Source organism: Pygocentrus nattereri, chromosome 13 (genome assembly GCF_015220715.1).
Source record: "Pygocentrus nattereri isolate fPygNat1 chromosome 13, fPygNat1.pri, whole genome shotgun sequence".
In the NCBI taxonomy this organism is placed as follows: domain Eukaryota; kingdom Metazoa; phylum Chordata; class Actinopteri; order Characiformes; family Serrasalmidae; genus Pygocentrus; species Pygocentrus nattereri.
In genome coordinates this window covers 37505532-37533513 of record NC_051223.1, presented here as the reverse complement: position 1 = coordinate 37533513, position 27982 = coordinate 37505532, and the positions used below count along the sequence as shown (strand labels likewise).

Sequence of the window (27982 nt, the reverse complement as noted above, 5' to 3'; positions counted from 1 at the left end):
ATGCTGCAGCGTAACTGCTGCGCCACTTAAGGTGGAGCGGAAAATCCGAACGAGACGCTGGCGAATAACTGAGAAACCTGGGGCTCAGGCCATGACCACGCATACACCGTGCTTTCAAATTATGTCAAAAACTGAAAAATGACATGGAGATACGAGGTTTTGTTCTGACAGCAACGATACATCTAGAGAGAGAGAAAAATAGAGATACATATTAATACTAATTTAGTAAAAGTAAATACAGTTAGCACAAGTATAAATTATAAAGTATAAAATTTCAGTATTAAATTTCCTTTGGGATCAATAAAGTATCTGTCTGTCTGTCTGTCTGTCTTTCTGTCTGTCTGTCTGTCTGTATGCGCTTTGTATAACATGTGTAGTGGTTTAAATACCAGAAACATGATGATGAATTTTTACATGAACATATTCTGTCCTCTGTTTATCTTTAGAACGTTGTTTTTTGTGACTGTGCCTTTAAGACTGACGTAAGTTAATGAGCTACCTGTTCTGATTGGTTGCCCTGTATAACGTCTAATTCCAAAAGCAGGTGCTGGAACACTCCTTATAACTTCAGCATGAATGGGCGGGGCTAAACTCCTGAAGGCTGAATAGGTGGATGGATGTAAATGTGTTGGTATTCGTGACTTCACAAAAACAATGAATTCAAAATGGGCGGTTTCTGCAACGTCAGATGAAAACATCAGCGCCACATTTAGGCGACAAATCGGATCGCCGGCCTGCTAATATGAATGTAGCTTATGATATTTAGTACTTTCTGTAGTTTTTTTTAACCTGATATCTTTGATACTAATACTCGTAAGTGTTTTTGTAAAGGTACTTCTGGCTTTAATTCCGCTCGTGTTTAGGCTTCACAGTGTTCGTTGGAGCACTCACAGATGAAAATGGGCTCCACAGAAATCATGGTGTCATGAAAAAAACGAAATAATACGTGTTTTGTTTGCACAAGTAGCTCAAACACCATGTCATGAACCAAAAAAACCACTTCTGATTCATGAGTTTACTTGCATGGGTGGTTCCTGCGGACCCCCAGAGGCGGTTTGAAGCACAGTGGACGCTCTTATACCAGCAAAGTCACGAGTTCTTGTACCAATAAAATCATGTGACGTGTGACACAGCAGTGATATAAATACCCTCAGAAGTCGTCCTCGTTCATCTTCTCAGTGGGACACCAACTTGGGCTGTTCTGAGGAGCCTACTTTGCCCTCCATGTGATGCACCAGCCAACATTGTTAGGTAGGGTTGCTACTACTGGTTCCTCAAAGTAGCATCTTTGCTCACAATCTGACCACGAGCTTCTGCTATTACTGTTGGTTTCCCCAAATTAGAACCTCTCAGGCCAACTACTAGTTTGGGTTGTAACTGCTCTTTCCTCACATTCACACCCCTGTTCACGATCTAACTTCTAGCGCAGGCTGCTATCATGGGCTCCCTCAGACAAGCAGCCTTGAGCAGCGCCACCGTGGTTCTCAGCAATTTGGGTTTAGTGCCACCGAAACTAGGTAGCAATTGAAGACAGATTGCACTGGGACTCTGGCTAACCTCTGTCCCTCACTGCTAGATGTTACATCTTCTGAGTTTCTTCTGCAGCCAGTCTTCAGTCTACAGGCTTATAGATGATGCCCTTCATAAAAGAGAAAGTCTGCATAATTAAATGACTGAGATGTAAAATAAGGCCCAATCCCATTTCACCCCTCGGCCCTACCACTGAGCCCTTAGCCCTCTGTTTTGCGTGTTCACGTCTGGGGTAGGGTGTCCCGATTCTTGTTGAGATGGAGTGGTAGGGTGAAATGTTGGGGCTACATTACCCTCCAAACTGAGGTTTTTCAGAGACTCCAAATGGAGAGTTATGAGAAAAGAAGAAAAACCGGCAAGGCGGCTGAACAAGAAACCAAAGAAACCCACAAATGTGAGAATTTTCTCTGTTAAAAATGACGATGACCACTGTTTTGTCTTAGTTTAATGCCGTTTCAGTGGATTTTGGTCGTTTTTCTTCGTAACAAGCATAAAAAATCACTAACAGAATGCTAATGTCTCGGTAGCTAGCTGGCTAACTTTCCCGTTCCACCTTAAATAGTCCAGCAGTTCTGATGCCTGACTGCTCTATTTAAGGCGGAACGGGAAAATTCGAGCAAGAATCTGGAGAATATCTGACTTCAGCTTCACATCACTGAAGTATCAGGGGTGGATGATAATAAATAATTGCCCCCCTCTTTGAAGGCGTATGATCCCTAAATGTAACTAAAGCCCAGCAGTGAGAAGCTGGACCTTACCCTCCTCTGCTACAGAGGAGCACTAGTAGCTGTTAATGAAGTGATGCTCTTTTTATTTGAGGGTCCCAATTTGTAGAGGAACATTTCAACTACTACCCACTGTAACTCAGTTCCAAGGGATTACGGTGACACTCGAAAACAAGGGGCAGGGGTAAAAAGACGAAATGAGATTGGGCCTAAGCCATTCAGAGTGGTTTGATGTGAAATGGTTCACTGTAGAGAGACTTACAGACTCAGATTTCTTTCCAGTGGTGGTGATAGGAACCAGGGGTCATGATCTCCCCAACACAAATATAGCCATCGTATTTACCATCTAAAGCAGGGATGTCAAGCTCAGCCACTAAAGGGGCCAAATTTAAAGATCTCAACAAATCTGTGGGCCAGAGAAACAAATGTTTTTATCGTGTGCTATATTCCGAACTGGCCCTTGTTTATTCAGAATACACAACAACTTCAGCAGTAAAATACAGGCTCTTGTGGTAGGCCTTGAAATATTACTTGAAATAATCCATATTTAAATGTACCCATGAGCTCAGCCTGTTAAACCTACTTGCTTGAATTAGACACCTGGCTTTTTTATTTTACTGCAAGTTCATTAAAACTTGGGCTCATCTTCTCAGTTTCAGAGCCGCTGAGTGTTTATAGTGATTATAGTTTATTTTTAGTTTATATGGGTTGAAATGCAGCTAGTGTGTTTAGTGATATGACTGGTGTAGAACTGTGTAGAACTGAGGTAGAACCACTGTCCCATAGACTGTTGTTGGGTCAGAGCACATTACATTGCAGTGCATGCTGGGGACTGTAGTGCAGCGCAGTGTAAAATGGGCTGATATTAATAGAAAATTAATGCTTTTGCAGGCCAGATAGGATTGTGTCACAGGCCCCATCTGGCCCTCGAGCCTTGTGTTTCACTAATGGGAGCAAAAATGACTGGTCAAACAATGAATTTGAATTTTTACACATCATTTGAGCAGCTCAAACTTTCAGGATTGCCAGTAGAAACGCTTCAAACATACTTGGAATAAAGTCTTGTTGCACTGATTTGCACTGAATGTGAAGTATGTTCTCCTGTAAAGTGACCTTTTTGAAGATACGTTAGAAACGATGTAAAAGCTTCAGACCTTGATGTCTGGTTCCACTTACCTTCAATTGTTCTGTTCAGTAAGTTTCTCAAGAATGGAGTGTTTCACATTGATCCACTCCGAATGACCTTTTTAACATCTTAACCATTTGATTACATACATTTTCAGTAGAATTCCCATTCAAGCACTGTGACTTAGCAGCACTGGGATGCATGGGGAATTCCTCTGGGCTCTATGCAGCAGTTACTTGGTCCATGCCCTGTAAAATCTCCTAGTTCTATCAAAAACAGTGCAGCCTCTTCCCACAGAGGCAGCCCAGTGGTGCTACCTGAGGCTTCAATGTGAGTCCCATTCTTCATGATTTTGTTGGTATTCATCATCCACAGTGCTTCACACGACCTCTAGTGGTCACTAAAGTGAACTGTATTGCTATGAGTCCAAGGTGATCACCAGGGTTCTTCAACATCTAAGACACGCTCCTTTATCCTTCACCATCTCAGACACGCTCCTTTATCCTTCACCATCTCAGACACGCTCCTTTATCCTTCACCATCTCAGACACGCTCCTTTATCCTTCACCATCTCAGACATGCTCCTTTCTCCTTCACCATCTCAGACATGCTCCTTTCTCCTTCACCATCTCAGACATGTTCCTTTCTCCTTCACCATCTCAGACACGCTCCTTTCTCCTTCACCATCTCAGACACGCTCCTTTCTCCTTCACCATCTCAGACACGCTCCTTTCTCCTTCACCATCTCAGACATGCTCCTTTCTCCTTCACCATCTCAGACACGCTCCTTTATCCTTCACCGTCTCAGACATGCTCCTTTCTCCTTCACCATCTCCGACACGCTCCTTTCTGCTTCATCATCTCAGACACGCTCCTTTCTCCTTCACCATCTCAGACACGCTCCTTTATCCTTCACCATCTCAGACATGCTCCTTTCTCCTTCACCATTCCAGACATGCTGCTTTCTCCTTCACCATCTCAGACATGCTCCTTTCTCCTCCACCATCTCAGACATGCTCCTTTCTCCTTCACCATGCCAGACATGCTCCTTTCTCCTTCACCATTCCAGACATGCTCCTTTATCCTTCACCATCTCAGACATGCTCCTTTCTCCTTCACCATGCCAGACATGCTCCTTTCTCCTTCACCATTCCAGACATGCTCCTTTCTCCTTCACCATCTCAGACATGCTCCTTTCTCCTTCACCATTCCAGACATGCTCCTTTCTCCTTCACCATCTCAGACATGCTCCTTTCTCCTTCACCATGCCAGACATGCTCCTTTCTCCTTCACCATTCCAGACATGCTCCTTTCTCCTTCACCATCTCAGACATGCTCCTTTCTCCTTCACCATTCCAGACATGCTGCTTTCTCCTTCACCATCTCAGACATGCTCCTTTCTCCTTCACCATCTCAGATATGCTTCTTTCTCCTTCACCATCTCAGACATGCTCCTTTCTCCTTCACCATCTCAGACATGCTCCTTTCTCCTTCACCATTCCAGACATGTTCCTTTCTTCTTCACCATCTCAGACATGCTCCTTTCTCCTTCACCATTCCAGACATGTTCCTTTCTTCTTCACCATCTCAGACATGCTCCTTTCTCCTTCACCATTCCAGACATGTTCCTTTCTTCTTCACCATCTCAGACATGCTCCTTTCTCCTTCACCATTCCAGACATGTTCCTTTCTCTTTCACCATCCTATAATTATAGATTTGTAAGGCCCAGTGTTGTTTAAAAACAGTTTTAAAAGTTTTTAAATGTTTGCTTCATAGCTTTTCCTTTTTAAAAACATTGTGAACATGTAAAAATGTATTAAGACTATGTCTAACGTGGGGACCTAGACAGATAAAAAAAATCATCACAGTTTTGTAATTTGTTTTTATTATTGTTTTTAGACAATAAAAAATAGACAAAAAACTACTCTTAAAAAAAGAGGCCAAAATAAAAATAAGCCATGGTTTAAATAATTTTAAAAATATCTGATTCATGTAAAATGGACAAAAAATGAACATGGAGCTGAAACAGAGTCAGGGCTCTTTATACAGTCAGCATAAATGAGCAGGGCTGAGTGGGCAGACACATGTAAATGTACTGGTTTTTGTGACATCACAAAATCACTGAATAGGCGTTGTGTACATATTTTGATTCGTTGTACTGTGGTTTACATACTGTGTCCATTTTTTAACCAGAAAAAGAGATGTTTTTTCGTGATGTGGGCCCTTTATCAATTACAAGTTTAACTAATGTACATTTCTCCACACACATGCAGCAGAGAATCAACGAAGAAGAAGTATTTTAAAGTCATTCATAAGTTGGTTTCAAAGTTGCCTGAATCTGTGGACAAATAGTAATAAGCAGAACTGATCATCAATATAGAAGAAAATGGTACACAGACTGAACAACCGGTCATCTTGATAAACAAGGCTGCATCCTGACCACACAGGGGAGGTGTGTCACTCCTGGGATGGTGTCAGGGGTTCTAGTTTTAGAGGCATCCCATCCTCTGTTCTCATAATGATTTTATAAAGACGCTTCGTGGGTCTGGAACCCGGAAGAATTCGAAATCTTCTCAGAGTCAGGGCCACAACCACCCGTATCTCCGCCAGGGCAAAGCTCTGACCAATACAGTTCCTGTAACAAAGATTTGGATGGGTGAGTGAATACTTTTGGCAATATATATATATATATGTGTGTGTGTGTGTGTGTGTGTGTGTGTGTCACTGAGGAAAGCTCACCTGGGACCTGCAGAAAACGGAATAAAAGCATATGAGGAGCGCTGCTTTGAGTTCTCAGGGTCAAAACGCATGGGGTCATAAACCTGCAGACAACATTTTATAATAGCTTTAAAGACTGAAAAGACTGCGAGAAGAGAAAAGAAGAGAAGAGATGAAGAGAAGAAGAGGAGAAGACAAGACAAGAGACGAAGAGAAGAGACAAAGAGAAGAGACGAAGAGAAGACGAGGAGAAGACAAGACAAGAGACGAAGAGAAGAGACAAAGAGAAGAGACGAAGAGAAGACGAGGAGAAGACAAGACAAGAGACAAAGAGAAGAGATGAAGAGAAGACCAGAGGAGAAGACAAGAGACAAAGAGAAGAGAAGAGATGAAGAGAAGAGGAGAAGACGAGACAAAGAGAAGAGACGAAGAGAAGAAGACAAGACAAGAGATAAAGACAAGAGAAGAGACGAAGAGAAGACAAGAGGAGAAGACAAGAGACAAAAAGAAGAGATGAAGAGAAGAGAAGAGACAAGGAGAGGAGAAGAGGACAAGACAAGACGGGACAAAGAGAAGAGGCGAAGAGAAGAGACAAAGAGAAGAGAAGACAAGAGGAGAAGACAAGACAAGAGACAAAGAAAAGAGGCGAAAAGAGAAGAGATGAAGAGAAGAGAAGAGGAGAAAAGAGAAGAGATGAAGAGAAGAGGAGAAAAGAGAAGAGATGAAGAGAAGAGAAGAGGAGAAAAGAGAAGAGATGAAGAGAAGAGGAGAAAAGAGAAGAGATGAAGAGAAGAGGAGAAAAGAGAAGAGATGAAGAGAAGAGAAGAGGAGAAAAGAGAAGAGATGAAGAGAAGAGAAGAGGAGAAAAGAGAAGAGATGAAGAGAAGAGGAGAAAAGAGAAGAGATGAAGAGAAGAGAAGAGGAGAAAAGAGAAGAGATGAAGAGAAGAGAAGAGGAGAAAAGAGAAGAGATGAAGAGAAGAGGAGAAAAGAGAAGAGATGAAGAGAAGAGAAGAGGAGAAAAGAGAAGAGATGAAGAGAAGAGGAGAAAAGAGAAGAGATGAAGAGAAGAGAAGAGGAGAAAAGAGAAGAGATGAAGAGAAGAGGAGAAAAGAGAAGAGATGAAGAGAGAGGAGAAGACAAGAGAAGAGACAAAGAAAAGAGGCGAAAAGAGAAGAGATGAAGAGAAGAGAAGAGGAGAAAAGAGAAGAGATGAAGAGAAGAGAAGAGGAGAAAAGAGAAGAGATGAAGAGAAGAGGAGAAAAGAGAAGAGATGAAGAGAAGAGAAGAGGAGAAAAGAGAAGAGATGAAGAGGTGAGGCTAAAATTTGCGCTTTCTCTCTGCGATTCTCTCACCTCTGGATTAGGCCAGAGTTCAGGGTTGTGGTGGGTGCCGTAGACACTGATGAGACAGATGTTTCCTACAAACACAGAAGTGTTTCATTCTTTTAAATGGTCAGACTTTCTTTCCCCGAGTCTTTTCACTCTTTATTCTATATCGCTTCAGTAAAGAAAAACAAGAAAATAAAGAAGAAAAAAACTTCATGGAAAGGAACTTGATTGCAGATCTTTCTGACAACATTCTCTCTTCCAGCAACTGCAACACATGCTGAGTTATACAGCCATTCTGCTTGTCCAACACTTACACTCACCTAACGATGGAGTCCACAACGTGAAATTATACTTAAATCTGACAACATACACCTACATGAATACCCACAAATCAAATGTGACACTGTACTTTTGCCACAGCGCATTTTACCATAACTCCATATTAATTAATGTTATAAAGGGTTGAAAAAGTGATTAATTACCCTGTGGTATGATGCGTCCCCCAGGAACGCTCATATCTTGAGAGTAGTACCGTGTTACGGTGGCCGCAGGGGGGTGGAGCCGTAGACTTTCCTTAATGCACATGGTAGTGAAGGGCAGATTGCTGAGGTCATCCCTAAAGCCAAAGAAACGCAAAATGCGAGGTCAGTCGCAATCAGTCATAAGACGTTGGTGGATATATTAATTAGGGCTGGGGATCATTTAAACAATTAGTACTAATACCAATACTGAGGAAATTTAGTACTGAATGATGGTAGTTTTGGATACTTGGTTTGGTGGCTACCATAAAAGTACTGAATTTCGATATCCAGCTCTAATATTAAACTACATAAATGGATAGATATGTGGGTGGCAGAAGTGAGTAGAGGTTCCTGACCAGGTAATGTCCTCAGTGTCTCGGTTACTAAGTACAGCATTAATCTCAGAACGGCAGCGTTCCTGATACTCTTGATGCATGGCCAGGTTGTACAGAAGCCAGGAAATTGCACTTGCCGTTGTGTCGTGACCTGAAAGAGGGAAGCAGTGAAAGCAGGTTTAAATGGATGTTTTTTGGAGGGTTGCTTATAGAGCATCTACCATAGTAAACAAAGGATCAGATATTAAGAAAATTTGAATCTAAATGGCACAAACTGTGTCGCAAAGGACATTTCCACAACAGACTTACTCATATCCTGGCACATATATACCAATAAATTAGCAACCACCTGGGATACCATTGATATAACCCAGCAACACCTTAGCAGCCACCTTGGATGCCTTAGCAATGGCTTAGCAACACCTTAGCAACCACCTGCGATAACACAGTAATGGCCTGCCAGCATGTTAGCAACCACATAGGATACCATAACAACTGCCTTGCAATACCTTAGTAACCACCTGGGTTTCCATAGCAATGGCCCAGCAAAACATTGGCAACTACCTGGGATACCATAGCAATGCCCTGCCCACACCTTAGCAACCACCTAGGATAACATAGCAATACCTTAGCTATGGGATTTAACAGCAATGCCTGTGTCAAACCAACTTCGAGTTCCTTCACAGACTTCATCATCTTTGGTGTCCAGAACCTGAATTATGTCCATACTTTTGTCCATCCGTAGCTGTTCTTAACAGAGGTGGACAGTAACTGAGTAACTGAGTAAATGTAATTAGTTTCTGTACTTTAGTATTTTTGGTGTATCTGTACTGAAGTTTCTCCATTCTGGACTTTTTCCTTTCACTCCACTACATTTCAGAGTCTAATATCCGACTTTTTCCTCCTACATTTTGAGAAATCTGTCGTTCCTTTTGGTTTCTGTGTGTATAAAAACGTAACATGTCAAAACGAAAGAAGCGCAAAGCCAGAGCACCAATCAGGGCCCAGCGGTCACTTTGTTTAGAGCTGGTTTTGACCTGTTGGTCATACCGACCCAGTGCAGCACGCGGTTCAACGTCAGCGCAGCAGCGTAAAACTTTGGGAGAGTCTGTTCAACATAAATGATGAACTAACCTAACTTTGTGTAAATAGAGCTCAATATAGAAATATGTCCACATATGCAGTCGAGACTGACGCGGCTTTTTTCTGAATTTATACAAACACCATTTCATTTTATAGTAAATGAGTTTGGGCTGGTTTATGTTTATGAACAGACGCCTACAGATCAACATAGTAAAGGAGCTCATCTGTGATCCTGAGTTTAAAGCCAGTATTTATTCAACTTAAACTTGGAACTAAGTTGTAAATAAATCTGAAACTGAAACTTTGCTTGTGTGTAAAAAGTGATTTCAGAGCCACTCGGTTCTCCCTGATGGAAACTGTTTACCTTCAGTGTTTTGTGCTTCTGATCATTTTAATAGACGTCAGCGTCACTAATTAATGACCTTCTATTAAAAGACTGGTTTACCAAGAGAGACGCTGGAGGACTTTCACCTGAAATGAGTTCATGAAGCCAGTCTGGTTATAAAAATGATAACAGGACATCAGAGCCAGAATGACTCTTTTAGTACTTTTACTTTATACTTAAGTACATTTGAAGGTAAATACTTTAGTACTTTTACTCAAGTTGGAGGTCTAAAGGGAGGAACTTTTACTTTTACTGGAGGAATATTTTACCTTGAGTACTTCTACTTTAACTCAAGTACTTGGTTTGTGTTCTTCGTCCACCTCTGGTTCTTAAGCATTTGTTGCTCTTTTTCCATCTCATAACTCTAAACTTCGAACACCAAACATGTCTTGGCTTATTGACTGCATTTGGAACAAGGGGAAGTTTTGTAATTGAGAATTTTCACCAAAATATCATATTGAGCAACAGCTCATGCTTCTAAATGTAAAAAACAAGTAAATATGTAAAGTTACCCTCTTACCTGCAAACATGAACGTATCTGCTTGTGCTTTAATCTCCTCATTGGACAGACCTTCTCCATTCTCATCCTGCACAAATATCAATTTAATACGTTGATGATAATGATTATTCGTTTGGCAGACAGTGTGACCTACAGCAACTTCAACCACTTAAACTCTTCAGTTATTAATGACGTTTAGACTTCCTTTTCAGCACTGCAATGAATTCTTCAGTAACTATTGTGAGTTCCTCCTACTTTGAACTCTTCAGTAACCATTCGATGTAGTTATGAGGGATAAACAGCCACGTGGACCCACATACAGACCCTTAGAGTTCAAGAGTTTACTTGTCCACTGACCTTTGACAGAAGCAGCACGTCTATGAAGTCGACTGTCTTCTTCTTGCTCCCCGTCGTGTTGTTTCGGGTGCAGCTGTCTGGAGGCCCATGTTTGAGCAGTTTGGAGCGGCGCTCTTCTACGATAGCAGCGGTGAAGTTGTGGACGAGGTCGCAGGCCCTGCGGAAGCGCCGTCCATCCGCCGAGCGCTTATACAGCCACTCCCAGTGATGAGGGAGGAAGCGCTGCCTTGCCACCACCAGCTCACTCAGCTCAAAAATGGCTGAGATGTACTCACTGGATGTCCTGTAAGACGAAGAGAAGCCAAAGCAACAAAGACGGAGAGGGATGAGCTGTAGCGTTTCACAAAAGCCGTGTTTCATTTTTTAAAGCTCAGTGGTTCCTGAGGTTAAGATCAGTGTTACGTCTAGGGTTAGGCTGATAGAACCCGTATCAGATAAAGACGCATACGGCCAGTGATTCTCCGAGCGAACATACGTTAGCTCATCCTCTTCAGAGAGCACACTCACACTACAAAGTTCATTTGCTCATTTGTTTAATATAATAGAAAAAATACAACATGCAATGTTAAATGTACTGTAACTTTTTCACAGGCCGCATTTTATGTTTGTTTATTTATTTCCAGTTGGTTAAAATCAGCAAATAAACAGTAGTTGTGCAATAAATGTGCAGTACATACACTGTAGATACGTAGCCATAATACATACAAGCCATTCTGTTAGATATTTATATGTCGCTGTTGTCGGATCAAAACCTCGTATCTCCAAAACAGTCACTTTACAGGAGAAGGAAAAAACATGCTCTACTTTTAATGTAAGTCAATGGAACCAGACGTCTTTCCAAGCTAATTTGGGTCATTTCTGTTGGTCCTTTCTTCATGAAATCTATGCACAATATACAGCACCACAGGCGTTTTCAAATTATGTCAAAAACTGAAAAACGGAGAGGTTTTGTTCCGACAGCAGCGGCATATGGGTCATAACGTTAATACTATGTATAGGCACTTCTATACACTGAGCTTCCAGTTTAGTAGGTACACCTGTCTTATACATGTAATTAGTAATGGGCACTAATAAAATACGGCAAATATAATATATACGGCAAAAATATAATATGACTGTCATTACAAACTTCAGTTCCCAAGATTCCCCCAGCTGATTGCTTCCACCTGTTTACCTGCTTGTATGGAAGCTTGTCTGTTTCATTCCCATTGCTGGTGTTTCATGAGTCTGTGCTCAGCCTTTCTCTTATTTTGCTGCTTTGACTTTGGATTCTCGTTGTTGCTTTTCACATTTACCCCTTTGGCTCTGTTTACCTGTTTATTGGCTCTTTGGTTTTGACCCTCGATTTTTGCCGTCTCCCATTTATCCTGTTTTGCTGCTCTGTTTTTTTTACTTGGTCTGGTGTAAAACCTGATCCTTTGGTTAATCTTCCTCTTAATAAACCTCACAGTTTATTTTATATTGGTGTCTGGTTAGTCAGCCCAGCGTTACAATATGTAAAGAAATCTTCATGATACACAATATTTCAGATTATTTTTTTTTGACGACTGATATGTTGGAACAGTGTCGTGTATCAAACGCTGAGTACAACTGATTTTTATGTAACACTTGACAAACTTCACTGAACTAAATCCAATCAAACAATCGAATTAGACTCCCTTTAAAACGAAACATGCAGCTGGTCCATGTTCTTTAACCACTGCTGATATCCATGATATGCTTACAAAAGATATGTGTACTTATTGTGATTATACTGTGACATCATTGATCAAAATAACAATATATATTGACTGCACAGCCCCACTTACAGTCATTGGTCATTTTATCAGATACTCCTTCACCATATATATATAGTATTTAGTCAGCCACTGATTGTGCAAGTTCTCCTACTTAGAAAGACAAAATGAGAAAAAAAAATTCTGTTATGAATTCTTTAAAAATCCTACGATGTGATTTCCTGGATTTATTTTCTCATTTTGTCTCTCATAGTTGAAGTGTACCTATGATGAAAATTACAGACCCCATTGGCTGACTAAATACGTTTTTGCCCCACTGTATATATATATATATATATAGCTGCTGTTGGAACAAAACCTCGTATCTCCAAAATGGTAACTTTACAGGAGAACCAAAAAAACCTGCTTTATTTATAATGTAAGTCAACGGAACCCGAATTTTTTCCAAGTCATTTTGGGACATTAATCATGAAATTTGCATCCAATGTAAAGAACAACATGCATATTTAAATTCTTGTATTTAAATTTTTTTTATGTAAAAAACTGAAAAACAACAAAAAAGGTTTTGTTGGCTGATTGGCTGATCGGCTATTTGTGTTAACAAGCAATTGAACAGGTGTACCTAATAAAGTGGCCAGTGAGTGTGTATATCCTCACAAGGTATAAATCCCAATGTGTTTATGTGTGTGCGGGTTTGTGTGTGTGTGTGTTAGATACACTCACTCTTGGCACTGGCTGTCATAGCTGAAGGTGCACTTCAACAGGCTGTCCAGAGTCATCAAAGTCACATGTTCAAACATGTCCAACTCATCTTTTCCTTCTGCCAGCAGGCGGCGCCACTTCTCCTAAATCATACAGTACACAGGTCAAATGCAAAAACCAGCTATTTCTGCCAGTCTGCCTTCTCTTCTCCATTAATAGCGTTATCGCCCTTCATTAAATGGATGTGTAAAAGATGAGACCCAAAGCTGAAGAAGTCTTAGGTCGTTATGCTGTGTGACAAATTACTGTTCCGAGCCAGAAAGTGCATCCAACGACACTTTTATAGAGTGATAAAAACATGATGGCACACAAAACCCTCAAAAAGAAAAGCTCCAGCTCAGATTAAGCTGATCCATTTTATTAGACACACATTTTAAAGGTAAAGGAGTCAAAGACAGACACTCTGAATGGGTCACCTATGAGACGTTGGGTCCGACTGGGTTAAAGCGGTGTTGAACATTTAACAATCACTTATTACAGTTTCCTGGGAAAGAGATCCGCACAAGGCCGGTTTGTTTTGAGGCACTGCCGTCATTGCGGGTAAACAGCCACCCAGTTGCTGTGTGGGTGGGGCAGGCTTAGACAATTATTAGCTGCTTGTAGAAGCAGACAGGCATGCAACAGGCAAGCTGCGAGGAAAAACATGTTAGCAAGTATCACAAGCTGGAAAGCATGTGGAGCTATACACTCACCGGCCACTATATTAGGTACCCCTTGCTAGTAAAAGGTTGGACCCCCTTTTGCCTTCAGAACTGCCTTAATTCTTCGTGGCACACTTTCAACAAGGTGTTGGAAACGTTCCTCAGAGATTCTGGTTGGTTATTTGAGTTCCTGCTGCCTTTCTATCATCTGGAACCAGTCTGTCCATTCTCCTCTGACCTCAAAGACCCTTAAATCCCCTTTCTTCCCCGTTCTGATGCTCGGTCTGCACTTCAGCAAGTTGTCTTGATCACCTCTACATGCCTAAATGCTCTGAGTTGCGGCCGTGTGATTGGCTGATTAGCTATTTGTGTTCACAAGCAATTGAACACCTAATAAAATGGCCAGTGAGTGTATAATGTAAACAACTTTTTAGCTTTTTTAGCTTTATAACCTGTGTTGCGGCAGGCCTCAGCATCTATTTGGCTTTGATTTAATTTCAGCTGATATGTAGAGTAATTAGCTAATATCCTAATTCACCCCTGAGCAGCCTGGACAGTCTAGTAATGCATGTGTGGGAAACTGGTGCCACGTGTGTAAATGAGAATAGAGAAGTGGCTTTCAGAGCTAATTTGCAACAGTACATTTGACCATCCACATGCATAAATGAACGCCCACAGTGCCCAAGCACACAGCTGGCATTCATCAGCTTCCTTTTACTGTCAAACACACTGCTTACTAATGGGGAGCCATGACTATCAGAGCTAGGCCTTCAGTCTGGGCCAGATGAAAAATGAGGAAAAACAAAACGAAAGAAAAAAGCGATGATAACTCTGACCTGACAGTTCACACTCATTTCTTTTGCCGTTCTTGATTAAACATGAACATTTCAAGCCTGTAGAAGACATTCAGTGTTTAATTGATATTTGTAACATGTATTTTATGTTGTACATTGACTCACTAAAGACTCCTAGCATAAAGCTTCTGTTTTTCATTCCTGAAAACGGACCAAAACCTAGTTAGACTATGGCTCGCATTCACAGCCAGGGATGTATCTAGAACTAGGCCTACAGTGACCCATTGTAAGTCAAAATGTGACAGGTTGATTCCACTGTTGGTGCTATGACAGCCTCCACTCTTCCGGGAAGCTTTCTAGAAGATATTGGAAGCGTGTCTGTGGGATTTTGTGCCCATTCATCCAGAAGAGCATTTATGAGGTCAGGCACTGATGTTGGGTGAGAGGGCCTGGCTCACTGAGATTGAGGTCAGGGCTCTGTGCAGGCCACTGGAGGTCCTCCACGCCAAACTTAAAAAGGCCTTCTCCAAACTGTTGCCCCAAAGATGAAGGCATCTCAAATGCTGATTTGACCGAATGGGCACAAATTCCCACAGACTGCCTCCACAATCTTGTGGGAAGCTTCCCAGAAGAGGGGAGGCTGTTATAACTGAAAAAGGAAGTGGGGGCAGCTGCATATTAATGAACGTTTTGGTATGAGATGTCTAACATCATGAAAGCTGACTGTGTGACTTTAATTGTAAATGTGCAACAGTATATATACACACACCAGCCACTTTATTAGGTACCTTGCTAGTAAAAGGTTGGACCCCCTTTCGCCTTTAGAATTGCCTTAATTCTTCGTGGCAGGCTTTCAACAAGGTGTTGGAAACGTTCCTCAGAGATTCTGGTTGGTTATTTGAGTTCCTGTTGCTTTTCTATCATCTGGAACCAGCCTGCCCATTCTCCTCTGACCTCTCACATCAACAAGGCATTTTCATCCACACAACTGACCGCTCACTGGATATTTCCTCTTTTTCGGACCGTTCTCTGTAAACCCTAGAGATGGTTGTGCGTGAAAATCCCAGCAGATCAGCAGTTTCTGAAATACTCAGACCAGCCCGTCTGGCACCAACAACCACGCCACGTTCAAAGTTCCTTAAATCCCCTTTCTTCCCCGTTCTGATGCTCGGTCTGCACTTCAGCAAGTTGTCTTGACCACCTCTACAGGCCTACATGCAGTGAGTTGTAGCCGTGTGATTGGCTGATTAGCTATTTGTGTTAACAAGCAACTGAACTGTCCGGTGAGTATTTATATATATATATATATATATATATATATATCTCACTATTGTCAGAACAAAACCTTGTATCTCCACTTTTGTTGATTTTCAGTTTTTGACCAAAGACCAAAAATGACTTGGAAAAAATTCTGGTTCAATTTACTTACATTAAAAGTAATGTATGTTTTTTCCTCCTCCTGTAAAGTTACGATTTTGGAGGTTTTGTTCTGACAGCAGCAACATTATTTATATATATATATATATATGCATAAATTAGGTCATGTTTAGGAGCAGTGCTTTAACAATATGTACACTAGGGTGAATTTGGCCATTACAAATGATATGGATATGAGCTTCTTGTGAGCTGGTGTTTGTTTCCATGAAGTACATGTTCATGGAAATGCTTGTTTCATTGTCTTACCGCCTCCTGAATTAGACATGGAACAGTTTTTATGTCGTTCAGGGACAAACACTGTCGTTTCTTTAAGTCATTAAAGGTAATTGGTGCGTTACTATGTGCTGTTTGGATCAATACTTTGGCATTTTTGTGTAGGGGGCTCATTATATCAATTATGCTGCTGTGTGTGTGTGTGTGTGTGTGTGTGTGTGTGTGTGCGTGTGTGTGTGTGTGCATAACACTTGCAGACTTACGTGCATGATGTTGGAGGACTGGTTGAATATATAAACATAGTTTTTGAGGATGTCAAAGTGGAAGGCTGGTGTGAGGAGACGCCGCTGTCGAGACCACTCTTTTCCATTACTCAGAACGAGACCCTGCCCTGTCACACACACACACATACATTATTACATTTACACACCTACAATATCTCTGTACATGTGGCAATGCCAGATCACAGCTCTGACATAATTACATGATTAGTGACTGAAGCATGAAGCAAATTTTGATTATTTGTAATTGTGAGTGAAAATTAGAGAAATTGGGGTGTGTATGTGTGTGTGTGTGTGTGTGTGTGTGTGTGCATGTGCACTGACTGTTAAACAGAATGATGTATAATAAACACATTTCTTGTTCTGGCATGTCATATTAGTAAAGCCTGTGGAGCAGAACTGAGAGAATGAGTGTTAGATTACTTACCAAGCCAAGGTCTCATGAACCCATAAAACAGCTCATCTTTAAATGTGATGGAAGCTGTTAAGAAAAGCATCAACATCAAATCAGAATGCTTCGTCAGAATGACACACTCTGTGGTTTTCTCATTTGAGACTTCCACAGCAAGTCTGCACTATTAGGGCATTCAAATCAACACGGTTTTTATCGGTGTTAAGCTCACTATCACTTTCCTTCAGGGGCCTGGAAGCAATATGAACTTACACTGCAAATCACTGGCAGTATTATTTTTTCAATAAGAGAATCCATTATTACTGGAGCTTCAGTCACAAAGTGCTCAACTGGCTGGCGGTTCAATAGCAACTGTGACTAAAGTGACATCTGTGTTTAATCTATGGCATAGAAATCAGCAAATACAGCGGAAATTTGCACACTCGGTGAGCGTGAAGCGATTGGTTTAGTCTGATATAAGAGGAAAAGCAGAGGAGCATCTGTTCCCCAGGTGACAGAATGACGGTGCAGGATGTGATCAGACTGTGTCCGCAAGAACAGTCCCGTTGCTACATAGAGAGGGATAGTAATACAGGATTGCAGCAGGGATGAACTGGCCATTGGGAGGACCGGGACAAGGCCTGGTGGGCCACTATATGTGGGGGCTGCCGAGAAAGTGAGGAAAAGAGGAATACATGGTCGTTTCTAACGAAGCCCTGTATAAAAATGAATAGTGCGATCAGGACAAGCGGCAAGTGTCGACGAATACTGGGGTGCATATGTGTATCTAGGCACATTAGTGGACCACGGTGATCTGAATCAGGCAAATCCCGCCGCCCACCAGAGCAAAGCATAATGTAAAGCATAATGGGGTGCGTGATGGAAAAAGCAGAAAGTTACTTAAAACAGATGCGAAGAAATGAAAGTGCATGATATGTTTGGATATCAGAGCGAGGAGCCGCAAATAGTACAATTGTTGCACTATTTGATGGTGCAGTGACCCCCTCTTGTTACAGACCTGTTGTCAATCAACCACCAGGTGTTTTTTAGCATTACACAACCTTTTGATGCCCCCCTGTCACAACTTTTTGGAATGTGATGTTGGCATCGAATTCAAAATGGGCAAATATTTTTTGAAAAACAATAAAATTTCTCAGCTTCAACATCTGATATGTTGTCTTTGTACTATTGTCAGTGAAAAATAGGGTTTAAATGATTTGCACATCATTGCATTTTGTTTTTATATACATTTTGCAAAGTGTCCTAACTTTTTTGGAAATGGGATTGTAATATTAAAACTACAAGAGGCCGAAAAGAGCCCAGTGGCATTCGATATATTCTGGCATAACTAAAATTGGACCACACAGTTTCTCCTAGTGCTACACCCCTTATACAACGTATTAAAAAACTAATAACCTCAGGCTAACTGAAGCATTAAATTAAACCATTTGATTGATCTTAGAGTCAAATCACATGCCTCAAATAATTTGTTCAGCCTTATTGGTGAAACTTGCCACATGAAATACATCATGATGTTTTGCTTTGCTCATGTTTCCAAACAAACTGGAAGAGTAAAGGCCTCAGCGGAGCAGTAGTGGGCTTACTATACCCGGGTTGTTGTTTCCAGGCTTTTTTTATGATACCTGCAGTTGCTCAGTGTTCTAACGCTGGCCACATCCATCTTATGAAAGGATATTGATGACAAATTATCATAAATTCTCACCCCCGCCACAACGAGAAGTTCAGTGTAGTTGCATAAATTGTTCACCTGAGGCCAGAAGCAAAGGTTTGAGGTAGTCTGGATGAAATAAGCGGATAATGTTGTAAAAGGGACCCAGGAACCAGGCGCAGCAGTGACGATACGTCCTTATAAGCTCATCCACCTCCTGCATACCGACTTCATCAGTGCGTATCTGACCAGGAGAGAGAGATACGAGGTCATACAACAGGTTTGGACTAAAAGCAGTGGCTTGTTAAAATCTGAGCCATTATTAGACTTCAGTATTAGGTTTAGGGCTTCAGTATATTAACAGTGAATTTAAAGATTTTTCAAAGTTTTCACATATATAACATATATATATATAAACATATATAACAGAGGTCCCTAAAAGGTGGACTGTGATCCGAGTCCAGACCCAGATGCTGTCCTATGCGAACCTGGACCTATAACCGATAAACTATGGAGAAATATTTAATTTCGACAGGGTGGTCCTGTTTTAATCGACGTAACTTTTCTAGCCTTCATGGTAGCTTTAGTGACCCAGGAGACTCACAGACCAACCACATGTGTTGTAAATATCACACGTGACCCTACTCAGCCAATCAGATCTGTCCATTACGACGAGCACTGAGACTCCAGTGAATGAAGCCACACAGGGGAGGGACGAGGAGAGAAACAGCAGTCAGAGAAGAAAGTGAGTCAGAGGGAAGTTATTCTGCATGACGTGCTCTAAAAAGAGGAAACTGACAGTAAATGTTGTTGAAATCTGACCGAACTGGACTTTATTTGATCTGATATTCAGTTGTTGACTATAAGATGTTGATATTCCTACTAGGCTTCTTCAGGAAACAATATATGGCACGGAATCATGATGCAAGTTAGACATTATGATGTTCCAGACCTTCGCTTGAGGATATTTTCTCTAACTGGACCTTATAGAATTTTAATTAAATATGCTTGGTAAATAAGATATTAGAGATAAAAACAAAGTCATTCAGAGTCGTTTGATGCGAAATTTTCATTGTAAAGAAATGTATCGACTTGGATTTCTTTACAGTGGTGGTGATAGGATCCAGGGGTCATGAGGAGTGGAACACCATGATAGCCATCGTAAACCACCAGTGAAACTACATATTTTTATATGTAATATTTGTGACAGTTATTCAGAAAAATATGATTTCTTCAGGTGTGATTTCCACCTGCATTTAAGGCATTGAGGCATTAAAATCTTCAGAAGTTTGGTTCCCATTTTCCCACCAATCCATCACAAACCAGTGACTTTACATCTTAACAATGTAATTATTTGTGCACAGTCTTCATGGATGGGGCTTCGGTGTGTTAGGAAAAGTCATGCTCACAATATTCTGGCCCTGTTGACAATGTTAGTGTGGAAATCATCACTGGCTCACCAGCTGTAGATATGTGGCTTTACAGCTTTAAAGACAAAAGCAAAAATAACCGAACCTTCTTTATTCCTGACAAGTTCAAGAATTCATATTGCAGCAAACCTTAATTAAGCCATTATATCTCTCATATCTTCTAAGCCACTTCTCCCTCAGGGTCACAGAGGGATGCTGGAGCCTATCCTAGCGGTCACCAGGTGGAATGCAGGATACACCCTGGACACGTCGCCAGTCCATCATAGGGCAGACAGACAGACATACACATTCACACCTAGGGGCAATTTACCATGTCCAATTGGACTGTGGGGGAAACCGGAGTACCCGGAGGAAACCCACGCAGACATGGGGAGAACATGCAAACTCCATACAGAAAGAACCCCGACCAGGGACTTGTATCCAGGCCCTTCTTGCTGTGAGGCGACAGCGCTACCCACCACGCCACCGTGCCGCCTCATTATATCTCACCTTACATCTTATCTCATGTTAGGAAATCTTAAATTATTCAAGCAGCTTTCACTGCGTGCCATCACACTGCTCCTACACTCTTAAGAAAGATGGTTCTTCAAGGGTTCTTTAATAAAGACAATGGTTTTGTATAGAGCCATGAACATTAAAAGAACCATGTGCATGCATAAAGTGAAATGGTTCTCCAGATTGATGGAGAATGTCTTCTACATGGTTCTATATAGCAAGAAAATAGAGCTGTTCTATTGTTATACAGAACCTGTTCAACAAGGTTCTCAAAAGATTTCTCTCCTAAGATATGGAACTAAAGCTACGTTCACATTACAAGCCTCGTTGCACAAATCTGTCGTTAATGTGATGAACCGGCTCCTGAAGTGACCCTCATGAGCTCCTCCTACTCAGTAACATCACGTGACTGAATCACTGCATCATCAGCACAAACTAACGAGCAGAACGAGCTTCGCTGAGAAGATCATTAACTCTGATCAGCTCTCAGCTTCATTATTAGAGCCAGACGAAGGAGACAAAGGTGAGATGATCTGCTTTTCCACAATTTACAGGATTTAACTTCTGTTTGGCGCTGTTGCCATAGTAACACTGTATGATGGTCACGCGCAGTGGAGAAAAAGCACATGTATTCCGATCTGAGCGTCACATTAAGGTCACATGGCCATGGATCGGATACCCATCTGATCTAGGACTACATATGAAAGTGGCTCAGGTCGGATTTGAAAAGATCAGATTTGCGTCCACACGGCCCTGAAAACACCAGATCTGAGTCACGTCAGGGCAAAAAAACGGATTTGTGCCATTTCAGCCTGGTAATGTGAACGTGGCCCAAGTTTCCTCAGTGTAATATGAAACTGCACAAATCATCTCCCATATGGTTTAACAGTTCTAGGAACAATATCTCTATTTTGAATGATATCTTTGGCCCCTATGGGCTTTAGTTCTTTCAAGAGTTATGTGACTCTTTCTTTCTGTTTCTCTATTCTTGGTGCCTCCTACAGGGAGATTCACTCGAAAGAGGCCCTGAATATTCTGGGCGCCGGACAGCCGTCATGGCGTTTAACCTCTGTTTGCAACTTCTGGGTGCACACCCCCGGACCCCTTCATGTGTCTGGCAGAAAACGGAGATCATGTCCATCATGACATGTAATGCAATTGATTACACATACATCAAGGTATTTTTTGCTTCAGATGGCTTCATCTTAACGGGAGCTACAACAGAACATTAGGGGCCTCTTTCGAATGAATCTCCCAGTATTTTCTGTATTTGAGGCTACGCTATGTGCCTATGGCATTCCTTGGAATGCTCAGCTGAGAAACTCTTACTGAATCATTCGTGTAATCATGAATGTTCCTGAGGCTCAGTCCCACATTTGCATGACCTGTTGACTCTCTGGAACAGAGACTTGCACGCATTCAGTATTTTCCCAAATTGGGATGTGGTGTGTGGCGTAACGTTTTTAAGAATTTCTTAAAAAATCTTATAAGAAGTGATGTCATCGGTTAATTCACGTTATATTAGCTCTCAGGATTTACACTCCCTGCCGTGCTTGTTTGAATAAGCGTTCAAATGACTAAATTTGTAACAGATGCCAGTTGGGTGTAGTTGGAGATTATGTTCATATGTTTTGCTCATGTTCAGTTGTGAAGGCTTTCTGGCTGCATGTCACACAAATCTCGTCTGGCTACATTTCTTTGCCTCCCCAACATTACTTCTTAATGACTCTACTTTAATGCTCAGTGTACAACAAAGGAAGGTTGTGATGGCAGCCGTCAAGAAATCAATCCTGAAAGGCTGGTTTGAACCGAACTTTTCTTTATCTTGGGTTGTGGTGTCTCTCTCTCTCTCTCTCTCTCTCTCTCTCTCTCTCTCTCTCTCTCTCTCTCTCTCCCTCCCTCTCTCTTTCTCTCTCTCTCTCCCTCCCTCTTTCTCCCTCTCTCTCCCTCCCTCTCTCTTTCTCTCTCTCTCCCTCTCTCTCTCTCTCTCCCTCCCTCTCTCTTTCTCCCTCCCTCTCTCTTTCTCTCTCTCTCTCTCTCTCTCTCCCTCCCTCTCTCTTTCTCTCTCTCTCTCTCTCTCTCCCTCCCTCTTTCTCCCTCTCTCTCCCTCCCTCTCTCTTTCTCTCTCTCTCCCTCTCTCTATCTCTCCCTCCCTCTCTCTTTCTCTCTCTCTCCATCCCTCTCTCTCCCTCTCTCTCTCTCTCTCTCTCTCTCTCCCTCCCTCTCTCTCCCTCTCTCTCTCCCTCTCTCTCTCTCCCTCCCTCTCTCTCTCTCTCTCTCTCCACCCCCTCTCTCCCTCTCTCCCTCTCTCCCTCCCTCTCTCTTTCTCCCTCCCTCTCTCTTTCTCTCTCTCTCTCTCTCTCTCCCTCCCTCTCTCTTTCTCCCTCCCTCTCTCTTTCTCTCTCTCTCTCTCTCTCTCCCTCCCTCTCTCTTTCTCTCTCTCTCTCTCTCTCTCCCTCCCTCTTTCTCCCTCTCTCTCCCTCCCTCTCTCTTTCTCTCTCTCTCCCTCTCTCTCTCTCTCTCCCTCCCTCTCTCTTTCTCTCTCTCTCTCCCTCCCTCTCTCTCCCTCTCTCTCTCTCTCTCTCTCTCTCTCCCTCCCTCTCTCTTTCTCTCTCTCTCTCTCTCTCTCTCTCTCTCTCTCTCTCTCTCCCTCCCTCTCTCTTTCTCTCTCTCTCTCCCTCCCTCTCTCTCCCTCTCTCTCTCCCTCTCCCTCTCTCCCTCCCTCTCTCTCTCTCTCTCTCTCCACCCCTCTCTCTCCCTCTCTCTCTCTCCCTCCCTCTCTCTCCCTCTCTCTCTCTCTCTCTCTCTCTCTCTCCCTCCCTCTCTCTTTCTCTCTCTCTCTCTCTCTCTCTCTCTCTCCCTCCCTCTCTCTTTCTCTCTCTCTCTCCCTCCCTCTCTCTCCCTCTCTCTCTCCCTCTCTCTCTCTCCCTCCCTCTCTCTCTCTCTCTCCACCCCTCTCTCTCCCTCTCTCTCTCTCTCCCTCCCTCTCTCCCTCCCTCTCTCTCTCTCTCTCTCTCTCTCTCTCTTCCCCTCTCTCCCTCCCTCTCTGTGCTGTAGCTTCCCCTCTCACCCCTCAAACCTCAGAAACAGCTGCTGTGATGTTCAACTGGCAATGTCATCACAGATTTCAACAACTACGCTTTTCAAAGAGTTAGTATGAAGCCACACTGTCTTCCTGTAAGACTCCTGTTCTTTCATCTTATGCCTGCCCCCGAAATGCATGTCGTCCCATGTTGTCTCAGAATGTCTAAGAGACATTTAATGGAACCTAAAATGATAATCAAGGCTTAAGGAGTAAAACACAAACACATTCTGAGCCACTTATCATCCTGGGCCACAGGGGTGTTGCAGCCTACCCCAGCAGTCATGGGGGAGAAGGCAGGAAACATCATCAGTCTATTGCATGGCAGACAGAAATTTACAGGGAGATTCACTCGAAAGAGGCCCTGAATATTCTGTAATAACTCTCAATAGGACGAAGCAATCTGAGTGAAACAATGTGTAATGTGCTCCTCAGTATATGGAGCTTCGAACAAGCCGGGATGCCCCTGCGTCGGAGTGATGAGGGAGGCGCCGGGTGCATACCCCCGGACCCCTTCATGTGTCTGGCAGAAAACGGAGGTCACTTCCCGCATTGCATGTAATGTAATCGATTACACACTCGTCAAGGTATGTAGTGTATTTTTTGGGTCAGATTGCTTCATCCTAATGGGAGCTACAGCAGAATATTCAGGGCCTCTTTCAAGTGAATCTCCCTCTACATTCACACCTGGGGGCAAGAAAGCATCTCCAGTTCAACTGACTGCATGTTTTTGGACTGTGGGAGGAAACTCCACACATAAAAGACCCTGGTTACCCGGCCGGGGAATCAAACCCAGGCCCTTGCCATGTGGTGATAGCACTACCCACTACCTACTACTCACTGCACCACCCAAGCAAGAACATTTTCAAGTTGGGGAAAAAAGTAATACATGACACGTCCTTTCTTGACATTTCAGCCCATAATCTGAATATAAAGCTGGTCACGTGAAAAATAAGATAGATAAAAAAATATCGCTGCTGTCGGAACGAAACCTCGTGTCTCTAAAATGACAACTTTACAGGAGAAGGGAAAAACTTGCTTTACTTTTAATGTAAGTCAATGGAACCAGAGTTTTTCCCAAGTCATTGGGCTGTTTCTTTTAGTCCATTCATCATGAAATGTACACACAATGTAAAGGGTAAGAGGTATTTTCAAACTATGTCAAAAACTGAAAAATGACAACTGCGATATACTGGCCAAAATTCTTCAACCTCCATTAGTGCTGCTTATCCACAAACATAAAAAACTGGTTATCGGTCATTGAACCGTGGTGATGCTCTGACTGGCATAGAGTTGGGACATTTGTGTGACTCACTGTGTATCCTCTTTGGCTCTGGTGCAAAGGCTTTCGAGATATTTTTGTGAAACCACTTTGCTTCCTATAGTGACTCCACTGGAGTGATGACACTTTTGGGTTGCAATGTGTTATTTCAACGTAAGAGTTCCTGTGAATATTGTTCAATATTTGTGAGACAAACAGCCACTGAACTGCTCATGCAAATAGGCTGAAGGACCCAAGCGGCTATTAGACTCAGTGTGTTTGTGTTTTAGCGCGAGCAGCAATGACACCAAAGTTGATGCAAAATAGATCAGATAAGCTTCGGCTGGATGCAGATAAGACTGCAAAACATGCAGAGCTGCACCAAATGGTTCATCACAGTCGGTGTGCTTTGTGTAAATAGAGCTCAATATAGAAATATGTCCACATATGCAGTCGAGACTGACGCGGCTTTTTTCTGAATTTCTACAAACACCATTTCATTTTATAGTAAATGAGTTTGGGCTGGTTTATGTTTATGAACAGACGCCTACAGATCAACATAGTAAAGGAGCTCATCTGTGATCCTGAGTTTAAAGCCAGTTTTTATTCAACTTAAACTTGGAACTAAGTTGTAAATAAATCTGAAACTGAAACTTTGCTTGTGTGTAAAAAGTGATTTCAGAGCCACTCGGTTCTCCCTGATGGAAACTGTTTACCTTCAGTGTTTTGTGCTTCTGATCATTTTAATAGACGTCAGCGTCACTAATTAATGACGTTCTATTAAAAGACTGGTTTACCAAGAGAGACGCTGGAGGACTTTCACCTGAAATGAGTTCATGAAGCCAGTCTGGTTATAAAAATGATAACAGGACATCACAGCCAGAATTACTCTTTTAGTACTTTTACTTTATACTTAAGTACATTTGAAGGGAAATACTTTAGTACTTTTACTCAAGTGGAGGTCTAAAGGGAGGAACTTCTACTTTCACTGGAGGAATATTTTACCTTGGGTATATATATGTAGTATGATAAATTCAATGTCCTCAAAAGTCACTTTTGGCTTGCAGGCCACACTTTGGGCAGCACTGATAAAGAACGTCTTCTGAACCTGGTAGCGAACCAAATAGTTGAGCAGGGAAAACTATGCTGAACAACAGCCCTCTAGAATTTCAGGTGGGCACCCATTCAATAAAGAAAAGAAGACATTCCTGAGGATTGTGAAGGTTAACAGATTGTGCTCACTGAGCGAACAGTGCCATTTTATGGACTCACCATTCCCATGTGTCCGAGGAGCCAGTTGCGCTGGGGCGGGCAGGGAAAGCAGCAGAGCTCTCTGCGCTTCCACAGCAGCTGCGCCAGACGCCCAGTGAGAAGCAGGGTGAGCGTGAGCGCGGACAGTCCGAGCACATGGAAGACGGAGCATGAGGACAGGAGCGGATACAGCAGGTCCCTCAGTTTTCCAAACAACACGGCAAACATCCTACGGAGAAGATCACATAACTTGTTATGTCAAAATGTCACGCCAAAGGAGCCACAAGACCATCATGCCAAACCTCAAAGCATTCTTCATGCATAACGTATGATCTAAATGAACTGTCTCTAAAAAAGCAAACATTATGGTTCCAACCTGAAGGAAAACACATGTATATGTGTGCCGTGTGTCTGCAGTGCTGCAGTATTTGAGAACTGGATTGCAACACCCACAAGAACACATTTAAAAAAAAACCCAGCGACTTCCTCCCTAGACGTTTCTGTGCAGCAGACTGTGCTGCATTACAGCACAGCAAAGGCTCCAGTGATGAATTTACACTACAATATTTACACCCTCAGTGTTTTACTCCTGCAGAGTTACTGCCTGTAACTCACGCAATCATTAAATAACACCTACAGGACTGAATTAACTCCTACAGCACTGAACCAACATATCGTCACTGTAAAAACAAAAAAATGGAGATACAATGATTTTGCATGACAGCAACAATAAGTACTAATTACTGTCTACAGTACTGAATTAACACTTACAATATGGAATTAACAACTATAGTACTGAATTAACACATACTGTACTCAGGTAATGCCAACAGTATTTAATTAGTACTTACAGTACTCAATTAACACCTATAGCATTGAATTAACACCTACAATACTAAGTTAACACCTACAGTAATTAATTAGTACTTACAGTACTCAATTAACACCTATAGCATTGAATTAACACCTACAGTACTAATTTAACACCTACAGTAATTAATTAGTACTTACAGTACTCAATTAACACCTATAGCATTGAATTAACACCTACAGTACTAATTTAACACATACAGTATTTAATTAGTACTTACAGTACTCAGTTAAAAGATACAGTACTCAATAAATAGCGTTGAATTAACACCTACAGTACTAAGTTAACACCTACAGCATTTAATTAGCACTTACAGTACTCAGTTAACAGATACTGTATTCAATTAATACCTATAGTGTTGATTTAACACCTACAATACTAAGTTAACACCTACAGCATTTAATTAGCACTTACAGTACTCAATTATTAGATACTGTACTCAATTAAAACCTATAGCATTGAATTAATACCTACAGTACTAATTTAACACATACAGTATTTAATTAGTACTTACAGTACTCAGTTAAAAGATACAGTACTCAATGAATAGTGTTGAATTAACACCTACAGTACTGTTAACACCTACTGTATTTAATTAGCACTTACAGTACTCAGTTAAAAGATGCAGTACTCAATTAATACCTATAGTGTTTAATTAACACTACAGTACTAAGCTAACACCTATAGCATTTAATTAGTACTTACAGTACTCAATTAAAACATACTGTACTCAATTAATACCTATAGTGTTGAATGAACACCTACAGTATTGAATTGACAAAATAATCAGATTAAGGACTCTAAATAATAAGATTAGATTAGATTGGTTACCTTGTATCCAGGTATGAATCGCTGGAGTGATCTTTTGCTCTACCTGTGAGTTTATGGATATTACATAATATCACCTGTTTTAATGCTTCACAGGTTTTTGGAAGCACGTCAGGCCGAACGCCGTGTTTGAACACGTCTCTGCTGTCAGGAAAAAAGATAAAACAATGTAAATGTATTTGTAAATGCAAAATATGAAACAGAAAACACATTTCACTTGTCTGGACTTG

General features: G+C 41.8%; 1 protein-coding gene across 2 annotated transcripts; it reads right to left on the bottom strand.

Moving 5' to 3' along the window:
* Positions 1–5546: 5546 nt before the first annotated feature.
* Positions 5547–27772, bottom strand: LOC108442020 (cytochrome P450 4F3). Of its 2 annotated transcripts, none has more exons than XM_017721851.2 (13): positions 27756–27772; positions 26075–26282; positions 18634–18778; positions 16902–16955; positions 16457–16584; positions 13070–13191; positions 10611–10893; positions 10275–10341; positions 8308–8437; positions 7913–8046; positions 7455–7519; positions 6122–6204; positions 5547–6017 (listed from the first exon to the last, which is right to left on the bottom strand). In XM_017721851.2, the coding sequence occupies exons 2-13, from the start codon at positions 26279–26281 to the stop codon at positions 5840–5842; spliced, it is 1596 nt and encodes a 531-aa protein (XP_017577340.1). In that variant the 5' UTR covers position 26282; positions 27756–27772; the 3' UTR covers positions 5547–5839. The 2 variants fall into 2 exon arrangements, with proteins under 2 accessions (XP_017577340.1, XP_017577339.1); XM_017721850.2 differs by lacking the exon at positions 27756–27772 and adding an exon at positions 26430–26516.
* Between the last annotated feature and the right edge of the window lie 210 nt (positions 27773–27982).